The sequence below is a fragment of the Ambystoma mexicanum genome, chromosome 7p (genome assembly GCF_040938575.1).
Source record: "Ambystoma mexicanum isolate Mex_15411 chromosome 7p, UKY_AmexF1_1, whole genome shotgun sequence".
Taxonomy (NCBI): domain Eukaryota; kingdom Metazoa; phylum Chordata; class Amphibia; order Caudata; family Ambystomatidae; genus Ambystoma; species Ambystoma mexicanum.
Window position 1 is genome coordinate 255,590,756 of NC_090939.1, and position 16,791 is coordinate 255,607,546.

The 16,791-nt window shown below is 50.4% G+C and overlaps 1 protein-coding gene across 1 annotated transcript in view; it reads left to right on the forward strand.

Annotated features, from left to right (window-relative positions):
- The window catches only part of PATL2 (PAT1 homolog 2), a 1,529,270-nt gene that overhangs the window by 1,126,023 nt on the left and 386,456 nt on the right, over nt 1-16,791 (forward strand). Inside the window, exon 15 of the mRNA XM_069636258.1 lies at nt 6,778-6,929. Within this exon, the coding sequence (XP_069492359.1) occupies nt 6,778-6,929 (152 nt within the window). The remainder of the gene's footprint in view (nt 1-6,777; nt 6,930-16,791) is intronic.

Below are 16,791 nucleotides of genomic sequence, written 5' to 3' on the forward strand. Positions count from 1 at the left end.
CAGAGAGGACCCAATTAGAGATCTGCTCACAAACACACACTTCATACGTGGACCAATCATGGACCACAGTGGTCCCAGTCAAACACAGGACTCCAGACTCTCTGCCACCAGGATATGTATTGGGGACAGACACCCCAGCCCACATCCTGGAGGCGCACACACAAGGCATGCAGGAGCCTGCGAAAGCTTGGCGTTTCGCGGGCAACTGTCCAAATGAGGACTTCCCCAGGTCGACTTGACCTGGGGAAGGTGAAGAGGCATAATGGCCAAAGGACAGGACGAAGAACCTTGTGGCATGGCCATTTTGGAGCCAATCCACCTATTCGTGCCAAACACTGTTAACGCAGTTAACCAATAATGCGAAATAATGTGAAAAGATAGCTGCCACCAGCCCTGTCCATGACACATCTGCACATCTCCTAAAAAAAAGTCCATCGGGAATATCTAGGGCCTTTGGAAAATGACTACAGACCCAAGTACACTACTGGAAGGTACACTGTGTACTTGTTACATGTTGCAGAAAAGTTGCAAAATGGGAAAAGGACTAAGAGAAACAAAGTTTTCCAGTACTGACTGTCTTAAGGGCATGTCAGTTTCCCCATTAAAAGTGAGTGAAAGCACAGAGGAGTGCAGCTGAAGGCTGTGCTTCTATGGTAAAGTCAGTCTATGGTGTCTAAACAGCAGCAAAATGTTTGGGGGTGTACACATGGAGGGAAAATTACATACAATTAAGAAATCTTTCATAACACCGTGGCCTGTTCTCCGGCTTCCCGCTCTCCATTCTCTGGGCTCACCTGCTTCCTGCAATTGCTGTCCATTATGGTGCAGTCTACCGCAACGCTCCTTACTGCTGCCTCCGCTCCATCCTGTACTAGCTCCTCTCAATAGCATCTTCGGCAGCCGGGCATCCGCTGGCTTTGCGGTAGCATTGCAGCTTGCCTCAGCCTCGTGGGAGTACCCGCTGTCTCACCCTTCCACTCTGCAGTCTGTATGGCAGCTTCTCGTGGCCTCCTGCGCACTCGCCTGCACCTCCTCAGTGAGCAACCTGGCTTCCGTCCACCATCTTGGTGCATGTTCTTTGCGGCTCTGTTTCGGAACGCTGTGTGTTTGCTCCTCACCTGTCTTTGCAACAGCTTTTCACCCAAGTGTTCGCCTCGCCTTCGACACCTTCTCATATAATTTTGTAACGTATCGGAACAGTTTTACTGATTCATCCATAGGAGCTCTGAGGTGCTGCTTCCTCACTTCATGTCCGCCAAGCCACGCCCCCGGGATCAGTATACTTATTTCCACTCCCCTTTATTAGTCTTGTTCTACCCCCCGACCCCTTTGTAATTGGGCAATGCTTGTCTCCCAATCTTTAAAGTCCCTACAGTACATTCTCTCCCATCTGATACTAGTCTCAATATACGTATCATGCCTCGTTATCTCATTATCCCTTATGGAAACTACGTTTATCGTTCTTCAAATTGTTCCTCCCACCTTCACCCATTTGGACACCTACTTTGCTCTTCTAAACACACTTTTTTCCTTTGTAGCCTTCATCTCTGCCACTTCCTTCAACCCCTTGGGTACTGCCCACTTTCTCTCTAATTTCCAGCTCTCTCCTCTAGAATATCTGTCTTCATCCCTCTGGTCATCACTTTCTTGTTAAATTCACCCTCTTTGGCCACCGGTCTCCTACCCCTTGCCTCTTACTCCTGCTCTCTTGACTCTGTTGCCTGGTCCCTCCCCCCGCCCCAGCTGCCAGGTTCCAGTGTGTCCCAGCCGCCCAGACCTCTCCCCCACAGTCTTCTGGCATGTTTGAAATGAGGAATTCTTCAACTTGTAAGTAAAAGAGGCCACTGTTGGAAGGATGTATCTTTTAATTTCTTCTGATGGATGTGGATTGTAGGGTTCACAGATCTGTTGGACTAAGCAGGTTTCCTGTAGCCACCAAGGAAATTCTCCACATGGAAGTATTTCTTTGTTGGGGGATGTCAACTTTACCTTTTTGGGGCCAAGTCTGTGAGAAAATGATTTCTTATGTCCCGAACCTCTGGCATGAAGAGATATGATATATGATATGATATTTTATTTGCTCCTACCCAAGTGTTTCAGAGCGCGACAAGGCAAGGGAGAGGGACAGGGGAGAACAAAACGACGATCTTACTAGGCCCAGTGACATTGAGATCGTGCATGGGAAAGGGGGAAAAGTACGTGGAAGGGAGAGAGTCGAAAGTGCAGAGCAGAGGAAAAACAGATAAATAATAATAAATAAAAATAAAATATATAATGGAGCAATAAAGAGGGGTAGTATAGCCAGCAAGTGCTACGTTTACTGCAGCAGAACTTGGTAAGTCGGATAAGTGCATAAAAAGAAGAAAACAGGGGTTAGGGGACTGTATGGGTACAGATGCAGTCCTGAGTGCAAGGGGTGGCTGGGAGGCAGTGCAGAAGCATGGCAGGGTGAGCATGTAACTGGGCCAAGGGGACGGAGGGTGGCCAGATGCACAGTACCAAGAGAGCAGATCAGCAAGGGAGAGTGGGAGCAAAGGCAGATGCAAAGAGGAAGGTCTTGAGGTGCTTCCGGAACCAGAGATGGTTCTCCTCAAGTTTTAGAGAGGCAGGAAGGCTGTTCCAGAGGGAGGCCCCGGCCAAAGACCGATCCACCCCCGGCTCGTTTCTTTAAGAAATGGGTGTCCCTGAGGGAGTTGGAGGTTGAGGAGCGAAGAGCTCGAGAGGGGAGGTATTTGCGCAGGGATAGCTGAAGGTATTTTGGTCCCAGGCCCCAGAAAGCCTTGTGGACAATGCAGAGGGATATAAATGTAATCATTGCATCCACTGGGAGCCATTGGAGAGATTTCAGAGCTGGAGAGATGCGATCCCAGGGCTTGAGGCCAAGGACAAGTCTTGCGGTCTTGTTCTGGACTAGTTGCAGAGGGCAAAGTGTAAAGGCAGGTAGATTTAGAAAGCGGCTGTTACAATAGTCCAACCTAGAGAGAACCAGAGCTTGGGGGACAGTGAGCTTCTGGGGGAAGGAGAGGAAAGGAAGAGTGCCTCTGAGGAGGTGCAATAGGAAGTTTGACTTTTTAGAGACCTCAGAGATGTGGGTGGAGAAGGAAAGTGTGGAGTCAAAGATGACCCGAGGTTCTTAGCCTCACAGGTGAGGCTAGGAGGAGGGCCAAGCGAGGCCGGCCAGAGAGAGGGGCTAGGTCTAATCTGGGCTGCAGGGTAGTTGGAGATCACATTGTGGATTTCGAAACGTCCTTGCAAGATTGACACTTGGGGTTCTTAAGATAAAACGTTTTGTAGCAATACTTGTTCTATTTAGATTCTAAGCTTTATGTGGTATATACCTTGTGCCTTGTAGATAGGTTTGCAGAAAAACTTGTCTTTTCCTAATCTTCACCAACTGGTAGGTGTGTAGATGGTAGGGGGGAGTAATAATACCACCCCTATGTTTAACCCTCTCCCCTGTTCACCCCGTCCCCCTCCAACCGTCCCTCATTGTTCTAACCTCATCTAACCCCCTATTGTCGTACCCTCCAGTCTTATCGACATTGCCCTCTGGAATGCCAGATCCCTCTGGAACAAGACGGCAGCTGCTCTAGACATGTTCTTCCGACTTAACCTTCAATTCTTCTCTATAACTGAAACTTGGATCCCCCTTTCAATTCTACTGTACCTGCATCTCTCACCACCCCCCCCTCCTCCTCCTCCTCTCATATCTCTCTCCCTTATGGTTGCAGAGGCGGCATTGGTCTCCTCTACCATCCTAAATGTCTTTCCTCCACTTCCACTCTCTCTTCCTACCTTCCCTTCCTTTGAATACCTGTTCAAATCCTTTACTCCCCTTCACGCCATTTCCTTTCTAATCATCTACAGACCTCTTGGCCCCCCTCTCTTCCTTTTATGATGACCTTGACCACCACCTCTCTCATCTCTGCCTCCCCCTGCCCCCTCACAGTGCCCAGTGACTTCAACCTTCAACTTTGCACTTCCTCTCAACCTTCCCCACTCCTCTTCATTCTTGACTCCTATCTTCTCTCTCACCTCCCTACTCCTCCTACTCACTCATCTGGCTCCACTCTGGACTCTTGATCTGGCTCCACTTTTGACTTCTCTTTATCTCTACCTACTCCTCCTCATCTGTTTCTTCCCTTCCCAACTATCTCTCTGACCATGCTCTACTTTCCTTCTCTCTCACCCCACCTCTCCCTTCGTCCACTCCCTCTTCTTCCCCATTTCCTTCTCTTAACGGGACCTCTGTAACTTTAGCCCTTCTCTCTTCTTTGATACCTGCTCTTCTTCCCTTCCCCATCTCTCCGACTTCTCTTCCTTCTCGGACAATGACGCCCTATCCTCTCGATTCTCCTCTATCTCCTCCAGTCTCGATCAACTCTACCCACTTTCCTCCTTCTGCCCTTCTCGCACACCTTCTCCGCCTTGGCTTTCCATTCACCCTCTGTCCATGTGTCACCTCCTCCGTCGCCTTAAACGACGCTGGCTCAAATTCCGCTCTCTGGCTAATAAAACCACCTATTTCTCATACCACTCTCTCTATGACTCTGGTGTCAGATCGGCTAAACGTTCCTAATACTCTGACCTTCTCCACTCACAAGCCTCGCACCCTCGTATTTGTCAAACCCTTTATCCTCTTCTCTCCCCGCCTACTCCTGACCCCTCAGCCACTTCTTCTTCTCCCCCCTTCCGACTTTGCTCACTTCTTCTCTTCCAAAATTCTTTCCTTATGCCAAAATATTCTTCTCTCCCCTTCTTATTCCCCTCCTTCCCCGTCTCTCTCCACCTCTTCCGCTTGCATCCATGACTTCTCTCCTGTCTCTGTCCAGTGTCTTCCTTCTCCTGTCCAAAACTCATCCCACCGCTGCCCTCTCTGATCCCCTCCCCACCCTCCTTATTCCTACGATCTACCCTCTTCTCATTTCCTACTTAACCACCTCTTTCAATATCTGTCTCTCCTCTGCCACCTTCCCTTCTGCCTTTAAACATGCTACCATCATCCCTCTACTGAAGAAACAATCTGCCACCCCCCTTCTTGCATCCAACTTCCGTCCAATCTCGCTCCTTCTATTCCTCTCTAAGCTTCTTGAACGCCTAGTCTACTCTCAGCCTTTGTATCCAATCATTCTCTCCTTCCCCCCTCTCAATCTGGATTCCGCCCTAAACACTCCTCTGAGACCCCTCTCACATATGTTCTCAACTCCCTCCTTACCGCTCGCTATGCCAAGCAATCTTCTGTACTCATCCTCCTTGACCCTTCTGCTGCCTTTGACACTGTTGATCACCCCTTACTTCTCAATACTGTTTCTTCTTTTGGCTTCAAAGGCTGTCTTCAATTGGCTCTCCTCCTACCTCTCTAACCGTTCCTTTTCTGTCTCCTGGGGTGGCCGTACCGCCTTCCCTATCCCATTGGACTACGGTGTTCCCCAAGGCTCTGTACTCGGCCCTTGCCTTTTCTCACTTTACACCTCCTTCCTTGCCCCTATCATCTCTTCATTCGGTAAACCTCACCATTTCTATGCAGACGATACCCAGCTTCTCCTCTCCTTCTCTTCTTTCACTCCTGACCTCCACTTCAATCTATCTTCCTGCCTTACTGCTATCAAAAACTGGATGTCTTCCCACTTTCTCTCCCTCAACACTGACAAGACTGAAGTCCTATTGTTTCCTTCTAACACGCTTCCCACTCCCTCCTCCTTTTATCCACTCCCCCGCCCCTTCTAATCTCCCCATCTCTGCTCATGCTCACAATCTTGGTCTCCACTTTGACTCCTCCCTCTCCTTTTCCCACCATATTTCTCTTAGCTCTCGCGTCTGTCGCTACCATTTCTTCAACATTCGTAAGATCCGTTCCTCCCTAACCTTCCATGCCACTAAACTCTTAATCTCTTCCCTCACCTTTTCTACTGCTCTACTCTCATCTTTGGACTCCCTGCTTCTCATCTTGCTCCCCTCAAATCCCTCTACCATTCTGCTCTCCGTACCCTTTGTTTTCTTGCGCCTCATGACTCCATTTCCTCTTCGCTTTCATACCTTGACTGACTTCCCTTTCACTCCCAACTTAAATTTCAATTAATCTGCCTCGTTTTCAAATCCCTCCATGATCTCGCTCCCCCTATCTTTCCTCTCTCCTCTCATTCTACACTCCCTCACGTTCCCTGCGATCTGCTGATCTCTTCCTACTCACTGTTCCTCCATCCCCCTGTGCCACTTCGCATTTCCGTTCCTTTCAGCTCCTAGCCCCCTTACACTGGAACTCTCTTCCTTTCTATCCACTCCACCCCCACGTACACCACCTTCCGCGCCTCATTGAAATCTCTTCTCCTATCCCCCTTGAAATGTCATCCTTATTCCGTGCTTTGACCCCCTCTTCTCTTCCCTTACTCCTCCCCATCCCTTCACCCGTTTACTGATCTAGGTAAATTGTTCTACATACTGTTTCACTGAATTCTCATGATTGTAATTGCTTCTATTTTATTATTCTTTGTATTCTTGTTCTAATGTAAAGCGCTTTGGTGTAAAGCGCTATATAAACTTAATAACTACAAAAATACAAATAATATGAGGGGATTTAGTGGTTGGAATGTTTACCTTGTGGCGAGAGACGTTTGGCAATCTTTGAAACAGTTAAGATTAGCTTCCCCCATCCCCAAAAGTGCCTTTCTGATGTATTAACATTTCTATTGGAACATATATGTATTACTTAAATTGTAAGTGGCTAAATATATATATTTTTTGTTTATACCCCCTGCTCCGATTGCATCGGGTTTGCAGTTGTTCATGATGTTGCTGGAGGTGGAAGAGGCTGAAAGGAAAATGTTGCTTATACCAGAGGACCAACGGCCCTGGTACCTTGATAAGCAGACTCATCGGGTGGAAAGGATTTACCATGCCTTGAAAGTCGAGGAGTGCAGTTACAATGGAGAGTAAGTACACTGAAAGTTTTATTTTTATTCAAGGGTTATGAATTGTGGTTACTTTATATTTTTTCAAAATTTTGAAAGGGGTGTAAGAGTGTATGTGTTGTGGTTTTGCGATACATCTCACTCAATACACCGTCTACCACAACATAAAACATGGAGTTTTGGGTTAACTAGAACCAGCATTGCTTCCTATGTATTCTTATTTGAGTTTTATATAGCAGAAACCTTTTTAGGAAACCTCAGCATGCTGTGCATGCCATTGGAGATAACCTGCGATAAGGGGTTGGTTGGGGCGGTGGGGCTTGGATTATATTCTCCAGCATGGGGTCTGGCATGGATTCATGAAAATTCACTGTTGTCAGGCTGGGTATCCTCTGTAAAAGAAAAAAGTTTCACTTTTACTTCCAAACTGTCATTCTCCTTTAAACCAATCACTGTCCTATGGGCCATACTGCCCTCATCCAATGACTGTCCTCTCCCTAAGACCCTCCTCTGGCAGCCATCTTCAGATTTTTACCGCACGCTTCAGCGTTGGGAGTCCTCTTTAGTTTATTTTATTGTATTTATACCACGCAATCACTGACCCGGAGGCTTAAGGGTACCCAACAAGACAATAACAAGACAGAACAAACAGAGACGATCAAAGCGAGCGAAGGCGATGGGGATATATTATAGCTGTCAGGGAGTCGTCATGCAAGCTCTGCGAGCATTTTGTTGTGTTTTTGACAGAAAAAGGTTCTATTTTGGTTTCGAAAAAGCCCGTCTGCTCTTCTCCATCAGTCGACAGCGGGGATCCATTGTCTGTGAATTTCAGCGCCCCTTCCGTGAAGATCTTCGAAGATTCCAGAAGGCCGTTGGACCTACTTGCGCCCTCCAACCTTGGAGGGAAGGTACCTCCGACCTTGGAGGGAAGGTACCTCCGACCTTGGAGGGAAGGTACCTCTTCAAGCCCTGCACGAAGGGCATGCTACGGAATGTGTTTTTTGAAGACGAGCAGCTGCAATGCCTCTACTGCCTGCTTCCGGACCACAAGGCAGTGGAGTGCTAGATATGTCTCAGGTTCTCCAAGAGCACAATGGTTATGCACAGTGGACTGGCCGCGTGACTGAACGACAAGGCCTCTGACCCGTGCTCTGAGCAAGGTCATGCCTCAACCAGGACCGGCCGGTCCGAGGATCGGTCTTCTAAGGCCTTTGAGGGCGCCTCATCCTCGGGGGGGCCCCAAGATGAGGCCAAGAACAGCAAGCCCGAGTCCACCGGGGTTGCCGCGGAAGCGGCTCCCAAGGTGGACAGGGCTCGATCGACATCACCCCCTGCCTCCATTACCAGCCGACAGTCGCACTACTCAAAATAGAATTCATCCATCCTGGCTAAACTGCGGGAGAAGCCCGAGAAGCCACAGACAGAGGAGAGGGTCAAACTGCCCAAGAAGGCCCAATAGGCACATATTATACTTTGTCAGTGATGGAGTTGATGGCAGATGTTCTCACGACTGCTAAAGGGCTGACCCTGTCAAGGAAGCCCCGCAGCACAGGCGTGGCACTGCTGCAGTGACTTTGGCAAAGTCTGCTGGCACGCCAGAAAAGGGGAGACCGGCTCAGATGCCAGTTCCTCAGGGGGGGACAAAGAGGAGGCAAGGAGTCCCCAAAACAGCCCTCCCAGGCCATGCCCCAAGCCAGGGAGGTTTCATCCATGGACGAAGAGGGCCTGTAGTCCTTACACACTGTCCACAATGACGTGTAAGAGGATGACTACGACGATGGCGCAGCGCCTAGTGTCCCAATCCCACCAGCTCAGCCGAAAAATGTCTCAGGACATCCTGTTGACCCTTCACACCTTGGGTGTCGAAGATCCAGAAGAGGATACCACCAGGGCCGGTTCCACGATCCCCCAGGCCCGCGATTAGCTGCCAGCGAAGAAGAGGAAGAGTCATCCGATGCCCTAATTTCAGCCTCCACGTTCAGGTCAGGCCCCTTCTCCCCCAGCAGACCCAGATACGGTTACAGGGACGGCTGATACAGCCACGAAAACAAGGATATCGTCACAGCGGATGGTGAATCTATGCATTTGGATGCGCCACCTAGGCCGTCCCCATCGGATGAGGTGGGGTTGTTCCATTCCATGATCACCAGAGTCTCCGAGCTATTCCAGCTTGTGCCCGAAGAAACAAGGAAGGAGGGTTTCTTGTACTGGAGACGCAAGGCCAAGACTAAGACAATCATGACGTATGGGAGGAGGGGCCTGGCCCTCATGAAGATCCCTTGCACGGCTCCGGCCAAACTGGATAGGCTGGAGAAGAAGTAACGGGTGCCGGACTCCGCAACCAAGTGCCTGAAGTCGCAACCATCGCTGTATTCGGTGGTATCTGCGGCCAAGGAGAAGCCGTCGGCTAACCCGTCTTCTTCGGTGCCTCCGCACAGTGATGGAAAGGAGTTTTGGCGCCATGGGAACGAAAGGGAATTACACTGCAGCGTTCACTATCAAGGTGGCCAACGCACTTGCCATCCTAGCCAGGTACAACAGGGAGCTGTGGTACAAGCTAGGTCTGATTTTGTAGTTCCTCCCCAATGATGAGATGGAGGCAATCTCTCTTCCAGAACTGGGGGGGTAGCGTCTCATCACGCCACCAAAGTCGCTGGCACAGGATTCCGGCAGATGGGGAACGGTGTCTGCTTTAGTCGCCAAGGCTGGATGAAGGGTTCGAATTTTTGCCAGGAAGTCAAAGTGAAGGTACTGGACATGCCCTTCGACAGAGAACCTATTTGGGAAGGTTGTCGATGAGTCCCTACAGGCAATCTGGAAGGCTACAGCGGCTGTTCCCAGGACTATGGTAGCGGAGGACAGCATTGCCCGTAGGGCAGAACGCCAGCGCTGAAGCAAGCCTGAACCGACAAACATTGGGCCTCCACCCGTGCACCCCGGTGGGAGGCCGGCTGACCAAGTAGTAAGCGAGTGGCGAAAGATCACCACTGACAGATGGGTGCTGGACGCCCTCGCCCAATGACATACCCTGGAGTTTCAGCACAGGTGCCTGTAGATCCCCCCCCCCCCGTAGCCCATCAGGAGCAACACATCCCAGAGCTCCAGGAGGAGGCACGGGCCATGCTGCGATAAGGGGCGATAGAGCTAGTTCCTCAGCGACTCCGGGGCTCTGGAGTCTTCTCCAGATAATTTTTGTTCATCAGGAAGATCGGGCTGGAGGCCCTTTCTAGACCTACAATGTCTGAAAAAATACCTAAAGTCCCAAAAATTCAGGCTGGTCAGGTTGCAACACGTGCGCTGCCAACTGGAAAAGGGAGACTTTGTCGCTGGACCTGGAGTTTGTCTACTTTCACGTCCCCATTCACAGGAAACACCGAACATTTGTATGCTTTGTAGTGCAGGGACAACACTACCAATTCAAGGCCCTAACATTCAGCTTGAAGTTGGCCCTCAGAGTGTTCATGAAGTACCTTGCCCCAGTGGTGGCCCATCTACGCCTACAGGGCATACACGTATACCCATACCTGGACGAATGGCTGATTCCTGCCCACTTGCAGAGCTGACCCAAGGACACACGGACAAAACCGTCTGGCTACTAACTATCCAAAGTCCTGCTTGATGCCATTGCAGTGTCTTGCCTGCCATCTCCCTTGGAGGAGAGGATAGCAGCCATTCTGGGGAAGGTGCAGTGGCTGTCGTCAGAGGATGGCCATGGTGCGAGCCATCAAGTCATTGCTGGGCATTATGTTGTCCTGCATCTACCTCGTCCGTCTCTGCAGGTTGCAGAAGCGGCCCCTCCAGGAATTGCTGGATGCCTGTTGGATACAGGTGTCCGGCATCTTCACATACAAGATTTTGCTCGACGAGTTCCGACGGACAATGGTATGGTGGGGAGTTTGCACCTACATCGCCCAAGGCACTGGATTCCGGAACCTGCCACCCAGGAGACGGTCACCATGGACACCTGCCTAGAGGGATGGGGAGCGCAGACTGGATGTCTGCACGCCAGAGGCTTGTGGTTACCAGAGAAGGATCTTCATATCAACATCCTGGAGCGCGGGCAGTGTTCTGGGCCCTCATGTCACTCCTCGTGTCCCTAAAGGGCAAGGCGGTAACTATCTTCACGGGAACACCACCACCATGTACTTGCGTCCTGTCCCCTTTCCTCCATACTGAATGGAAGACGGAACCTTTTTCACCAGAAACCTTCTTCCCCTTTAAATTTAGAGGTGCGGCCCAGGGAGCATGCGCTGCCCTGACCCCGCCCTCCGGCGCCACACCTCAGTCCCCTTTTCCGCATCGACGGGAACGGGCCGAATTCATCAGTGATCCTGAGTTTAGCTTCGGCCATGCAATTCCACGCGCGGATACTGTCTTTTTATCATTCAGCTGCTTGGTGCTCAGGCGTCACGCTCCTCCCCGGTGCATGTCGACTTCCACAGGGTTCAGAATGTGTCCTTCCCGCAACGGGCTCTCCCCAACTTCAGACCCCCCCATACCCTCTGCCTATGTTGCCTTGGCCCAGACCGCAGTTTGCAAGCTTTTACAGCGTGGGGCTCGTTGTTCTCGAAAGCGCTGAACAGACTAGACAGCTGGAGGGAGCTCTTCCAGAAGTCTCCTCCAGAGGATCTCAAGAACTTCGTGAAACATTGAGCCAAGCCCCAGGAGGGCCACTATTCTCCATCGCACCCCGCAAAGAAGACTCCTTCTCAAGGACTCTCCCGCGCGGAGGGACCGTTCAAGTCCTTATACCTGCACGTGTACCGAGGCTGCTGCAGCTACCGGCCGAGGAATCCTTGGATCCTCGGATCCTCCTGGTGGTAGTGTTGAGGGACCGGAAGTTTCTCGTACTGGATTGTCATCCGAGGGGCTCTGCCCTTGTACCGGCAATATGGCAGAGGGGCTACGCTCTAGTACTGGCAGTACATCTGAGGTGGTTCCTAAACGCAGCTCTACCAGCCCCCCCCCCCCCCCCCCCATGGTCAAAGGTGTCACACCTACTGGGCCTAGACCCGAGGAGCAGGGTAGGCCTTGTGATCCAAACGCAAGCGTCTTGGAGGAGGCTGGGCCCAGCGAGCCGAGCAACACGTCGCAGGCACGTGGCAGGCAGCTCGACAAGATGGCCGCCATTACAGGAATTTGACGAAGAACAAGTGTCAAGGTGGGACTGGCCTCAACCAGGTACGTGGCCTACAGCCTATCCCTTTTATTTGCGCGGGTCAGCTTCTCACTGTGTCCATATGGGCAGGGTATGCAGTGGCTCCAGCAGCTCCCGTCTAACTCGTCAGTACCCCATGCCACCTCTATGGCCAGTGAGGAGGGGTTCTTAGAGAGGTTCCTTGGCCTCATGAGGTCACCTTGTATGGAGGTTATCCTCAGGGACGCCATCGGGGAAGTGCTCCTGACTATGCTAGTGGCACCGCAAGTGCCTCCACCTGTGCCCCTGGCCCTGGTGCAGCTGCTTGTCCCGGCTCCCCAGCCGACTACTCAGGCGGTTCCATACCAGCCTCTGCCGCCTCCTCAGCCCAGGCTGCGGTTCCTGTGCCCCAGCCTCTGGCTCCAACTATTCCTCCACCTCCGCAGGATCCTCCTGATCCGCAGGACACGAACCAAGAGGAAGATCCAGACATACCATCCTCAGCCAGAGCCTTCCACGAACGTCTTGTGGGCTGGCCGGAATACCTGAGCCTACCCGAGCCGGAGGTCAAGCAGCCGGCAGAGGGTGTTTCTGGCTGAAATCCTCACGTGACGCCCCTCTGCCAAGACAGGGATTCCTCTGCAGACCGATGTAGTCTCCCTGGCCAAGAAGGGCTGGCTTAAGCCCACTGGGCCTAGCCGGTCAATCGATGCCTGGATGCCAAGTACAGGCAAATGGAGGAGGAGGGGTATACATTTTTGCTCTCGGCCCAGCCTCAGCCACACTTCTCGGTGATGGCTGCGGCATCACTATTCTCCAAGCAGCAGTCGTCCTCAACTGTCTCCTCTGTGGCGCTGCTGGGCAAGGAGGAGACTGTCTTGGAGGCGTACGGCAAACTCTATTCCCGCGCGTCATTGCATCCTCGTCGGGCCAATGCAGACGCCATGCTGGTGGCGGCTACCCAAAGGTTATGGCAGGAAATCGCGGACTTCCTCCCGGAACTCCCTACACATAGCCAATCACGTTTTAAAGCGGGGCTCGCTGAGGCTGAGCTGGTGGCGCATGACCTAATGGAATCCACTGTGGCCCATATTGACACCTTTGGCCGTGCCATCTGTATCACCACAGAGATGAGAAGGACAGCCAGACTCCGGCCTACGAAATTCAACCCTGACGTCCAGGAACGCATATTGGATCAACCGTTCGAGGGTGTTGGGCAGAATCATATGCATTATTCTTAGGGAACACTACATATAATTAAGACTACAAGTGATAGTACAATTTCACCTTTGGTACAAGCCTGTGCTACACAGTAAAGTGGTAGCGATGGCTGAGCAGCCAAACACATGTCAAGAGCAAATGAGCAGTAATAGAGATTACACAAAGGACTACAATTACTGTGACTCAAACACTGACACAAGGTTTCTGGTTAAAAAATATAAGTACATTTATTTTTAAACCATCTGTTCACAAAACACTTCACTTCTATTACATAAAACCACTCTCTAAATATACCACACACAATCAATTCCTCTTGTTCCGGTCAATTCGAGATAAGTACATTAAAATTTGACAGACCAGGGTTTTGAAACAAAGACGTTATCGTGGGTTAATACGCGATCACTTTTGACAGTAATGACAGTTCGGTCTTACTAAAAATAACACGTACCCGCGAGAAGAAATGCACCCTAAGTCAAACATACTTGGCACATAGAATTTAAAACAAGGGAATAGTAGGTAAAAATCATAGGCAATACTTTTGTCAAGGCAATAGAATCAGAGGACGTTTTTCTAAGAGGCAGATAAAGGTCAATAGGTCTGCGCCAGTGTCGAATGGAGCAGGGGCTCTGTTGTCGAGGATCACACAGTTAGAACAGTTCACAATTAAAGTTTGCCAGGAGTACTAGGTATTGGCAAAAGGGAAGCAAGTTATAAGACGGAAGGAAGAAAAGACAAGCCTTCGGAAAGGAAAAGGGTTCGCCCCGATTCCTCGAGGTCGGAAGGAGAGAACGACCAAATGGACACAGTGCCTTATTCGGATGATGAAAGCTGGTGCTACGGCAGTTGTTCATGGTAGTTCCTGCAGACTCACGGTTCCTGAAGCTTCAGTCATGGGGACAAGGTGGAGGTCTGGAGTGATCTGCACTACCCAGGGATGAGGCCAGCAGCAGCTAAGCAACGATGAATAAAAGGTGCGCTCCTTAAAAACAGGAGAGGGCTCTGCTGATGGCTATCCGGACCACTACATCTCTGTGCAGTGATTTTGACCCAGAAGAGGATTCCCTGGCTGTTGAAGGTGAGCTGGTTGATCCCACCAGGCTTAAGGGAAGACTCTGTACCGGATCTTCTCTGTTGTTGAAGGGGAGATAGCTCAGGACTGCAGCAGGGCTTCACCAGGATCCAGGAGTTGCAGCAACCGTCTTCTTCTCGGCTTCTTGTAGTTCCAGTGGTGGCTCTGACTTCCAGCCCAAGAGTCCTGCCTTTTATGCCAAAATCCCCCATTCACACAGCCTGGCTGTCAATCACACAGCAGGGGGGGTTGACCGGACCGGACAACCACTTCAGCCAATCGCCAGAGTGCAACTTGGGTCTCCAAGGAGACCCTGTGCAGGGGGTTACTAAACCCCTCCCTCACATTCAGCCCACCTAGACACCAAAGGACGGCGAACAAAGAAACCAAACCTGGTTTGGCGCGAAAAGCAAACCAGAAAGACATTTCCAACACAAAATGGTGGGAAACCACGCTAGGACCCTAGATAAAAACAATATGGGGTAGCAGGTTTTATGTTTGAGTCTGTCACCACAGCCAGAACATTAACACAGGAATCTGTGTAAAAATGATAGTTACCACTGCCACCAACCATGTCGAGTCGAGAAGGGGGACACAAAGTGCCCCTTGAGTTACAGAAGGACAGGGGAAATATATTCCCCTCCAGTACTCCATTGTAAGATTGTTTGAACTGGATCTGTATTTTAAAAGGACTAGTAAAGCCAATGGTGACTTTACATGTTTCTGGGGGACAGTAGTCGTCCCCAGAAATGGAGTCTAAAAGACATCCCTGTGTCACTGCACTAAAGGTGCTGTGTGACACACAAATAAAGATGTCTCGGGAGTTGGTGACACTCCATAGCCCGGTACTACACACACAAAAAATACACTGTAAGAGTGGGAAAAAGCTCACACTCTTATTAGGTGGAAAAAAATAAACCCCAGATATCCAGCAAAGCTGCTGAGGGACTCACTAGTTAAGGGAAATTAGCCATAAATGAGAATTCTCTCTAACAGAGAGGGGGGCAAACCTCTTCCACTCTACCACGGGGGAGGAGCTGGAAAAGATGAAAAACCACTCACAAACGACCAAATCTTTATCCATCTTGACAAAGACCACACCCAAGTCGTACACCCAGTCACAGTAGTGCCCTGACAGGGGGCCTACATATGCAGGGTTCCGCTGCTTCCAGAAACGGAGATCCAAGCAGCCGGACATCTCGCCATCTCCGTACTGGTGCAAGCAACAAAAAGGGGGGTGGGGGGAGAGTAAGGGCTTTTTCCAGTCCCCCCTCCTTCGCGACAGCCTCTGAGTGAAAGAAGGCATGACACGCCCCTTTGGGTCCACATGTCTCCAGTGGGGGGCAGGCTTGCTCTCCATGCACATTTCTGGCACCAGAATTTCATGGACCCCTGGATCCTCTCTGTAGTATCCACGGGGAACTGCCTCCTGTTAGGCAGAAACCTGTGCAGTTCCCTTGGGGACCACTGCAAAAGATTTAAGACTACAGGTGTTTGGCAGTAAACCCACTTGGTAGCAGTCTGTACCACACAGATTCACTTGGTAGCTGTGGCTGAGCAGTCAGACTTCCCTCAAGCAGAGTTAGGCAGTATGTAGAGTATACACAATAGGTACAGAGATACAGTAGCACAAGCAAACACTGACCAGAGCTTTGGTGTAAATGTATAGAATTATTTATTTAAAGACACACTTGTAAATTACACTAGCAGCAAAGAGTTAAGTAAATTCAGCACAGTCACTAATATATATATATATATATATATATATATATATATATATATATATATATATCCCTAATTACTTATTAGACAAGTCTTAATGAGAAACACCACTTATTTTCAGACAGAGGTGAGCGCTTAACATAAGATGGCACTCTAAAAAGTTATTAAAAAGGGAGGGGAAAAGGCAGTTATGGAAGCACACAAGTTTCAATACTTTTAAAAGAACCACAGTAAGGCAGGCTAGGCAGAGTTCTACTGGAGAGCAAGGAAGTCAATTGCAAGGCCCACTCTTGGAGAGAGCAAGCAGAAGGGGTCCAGGTTCACAGTGGGGTTATGCCCAAAGAGTCTTGTAGGTAGTTCGCACACAAAGAATGAAATTCATTCAGGAAAAGTTGGCTAGGTTGTCCCAGGCCAGCTCAGGTTAGAAAGACGAGGCTTTACTGTCACCCCGAACAATCTGTCGCAAGGGAAGCCAGGCGGGACACAGTACCTTAAGTGTGAAGGAAGCTCCAGCAGGGGCAGTTGTTCCTGGCAGTGGGTGCAAGTCGGTGTTTCGTCCAGAGGAAGAGGTGGTCTCGCTGTGGAGGAAAGATGAAGGTCGTTGCACTGCCAGGGAAGAAACCAGCCGCGGAGTTCTTCGGTTAAAAGGTACTACCCTTCTCTTCGCGGTAGTGGTAAGCCGTGGAATTCCAGTTGCCGGGGTGCTTGGCACGGGCAAGGCGGCCACGAGATGC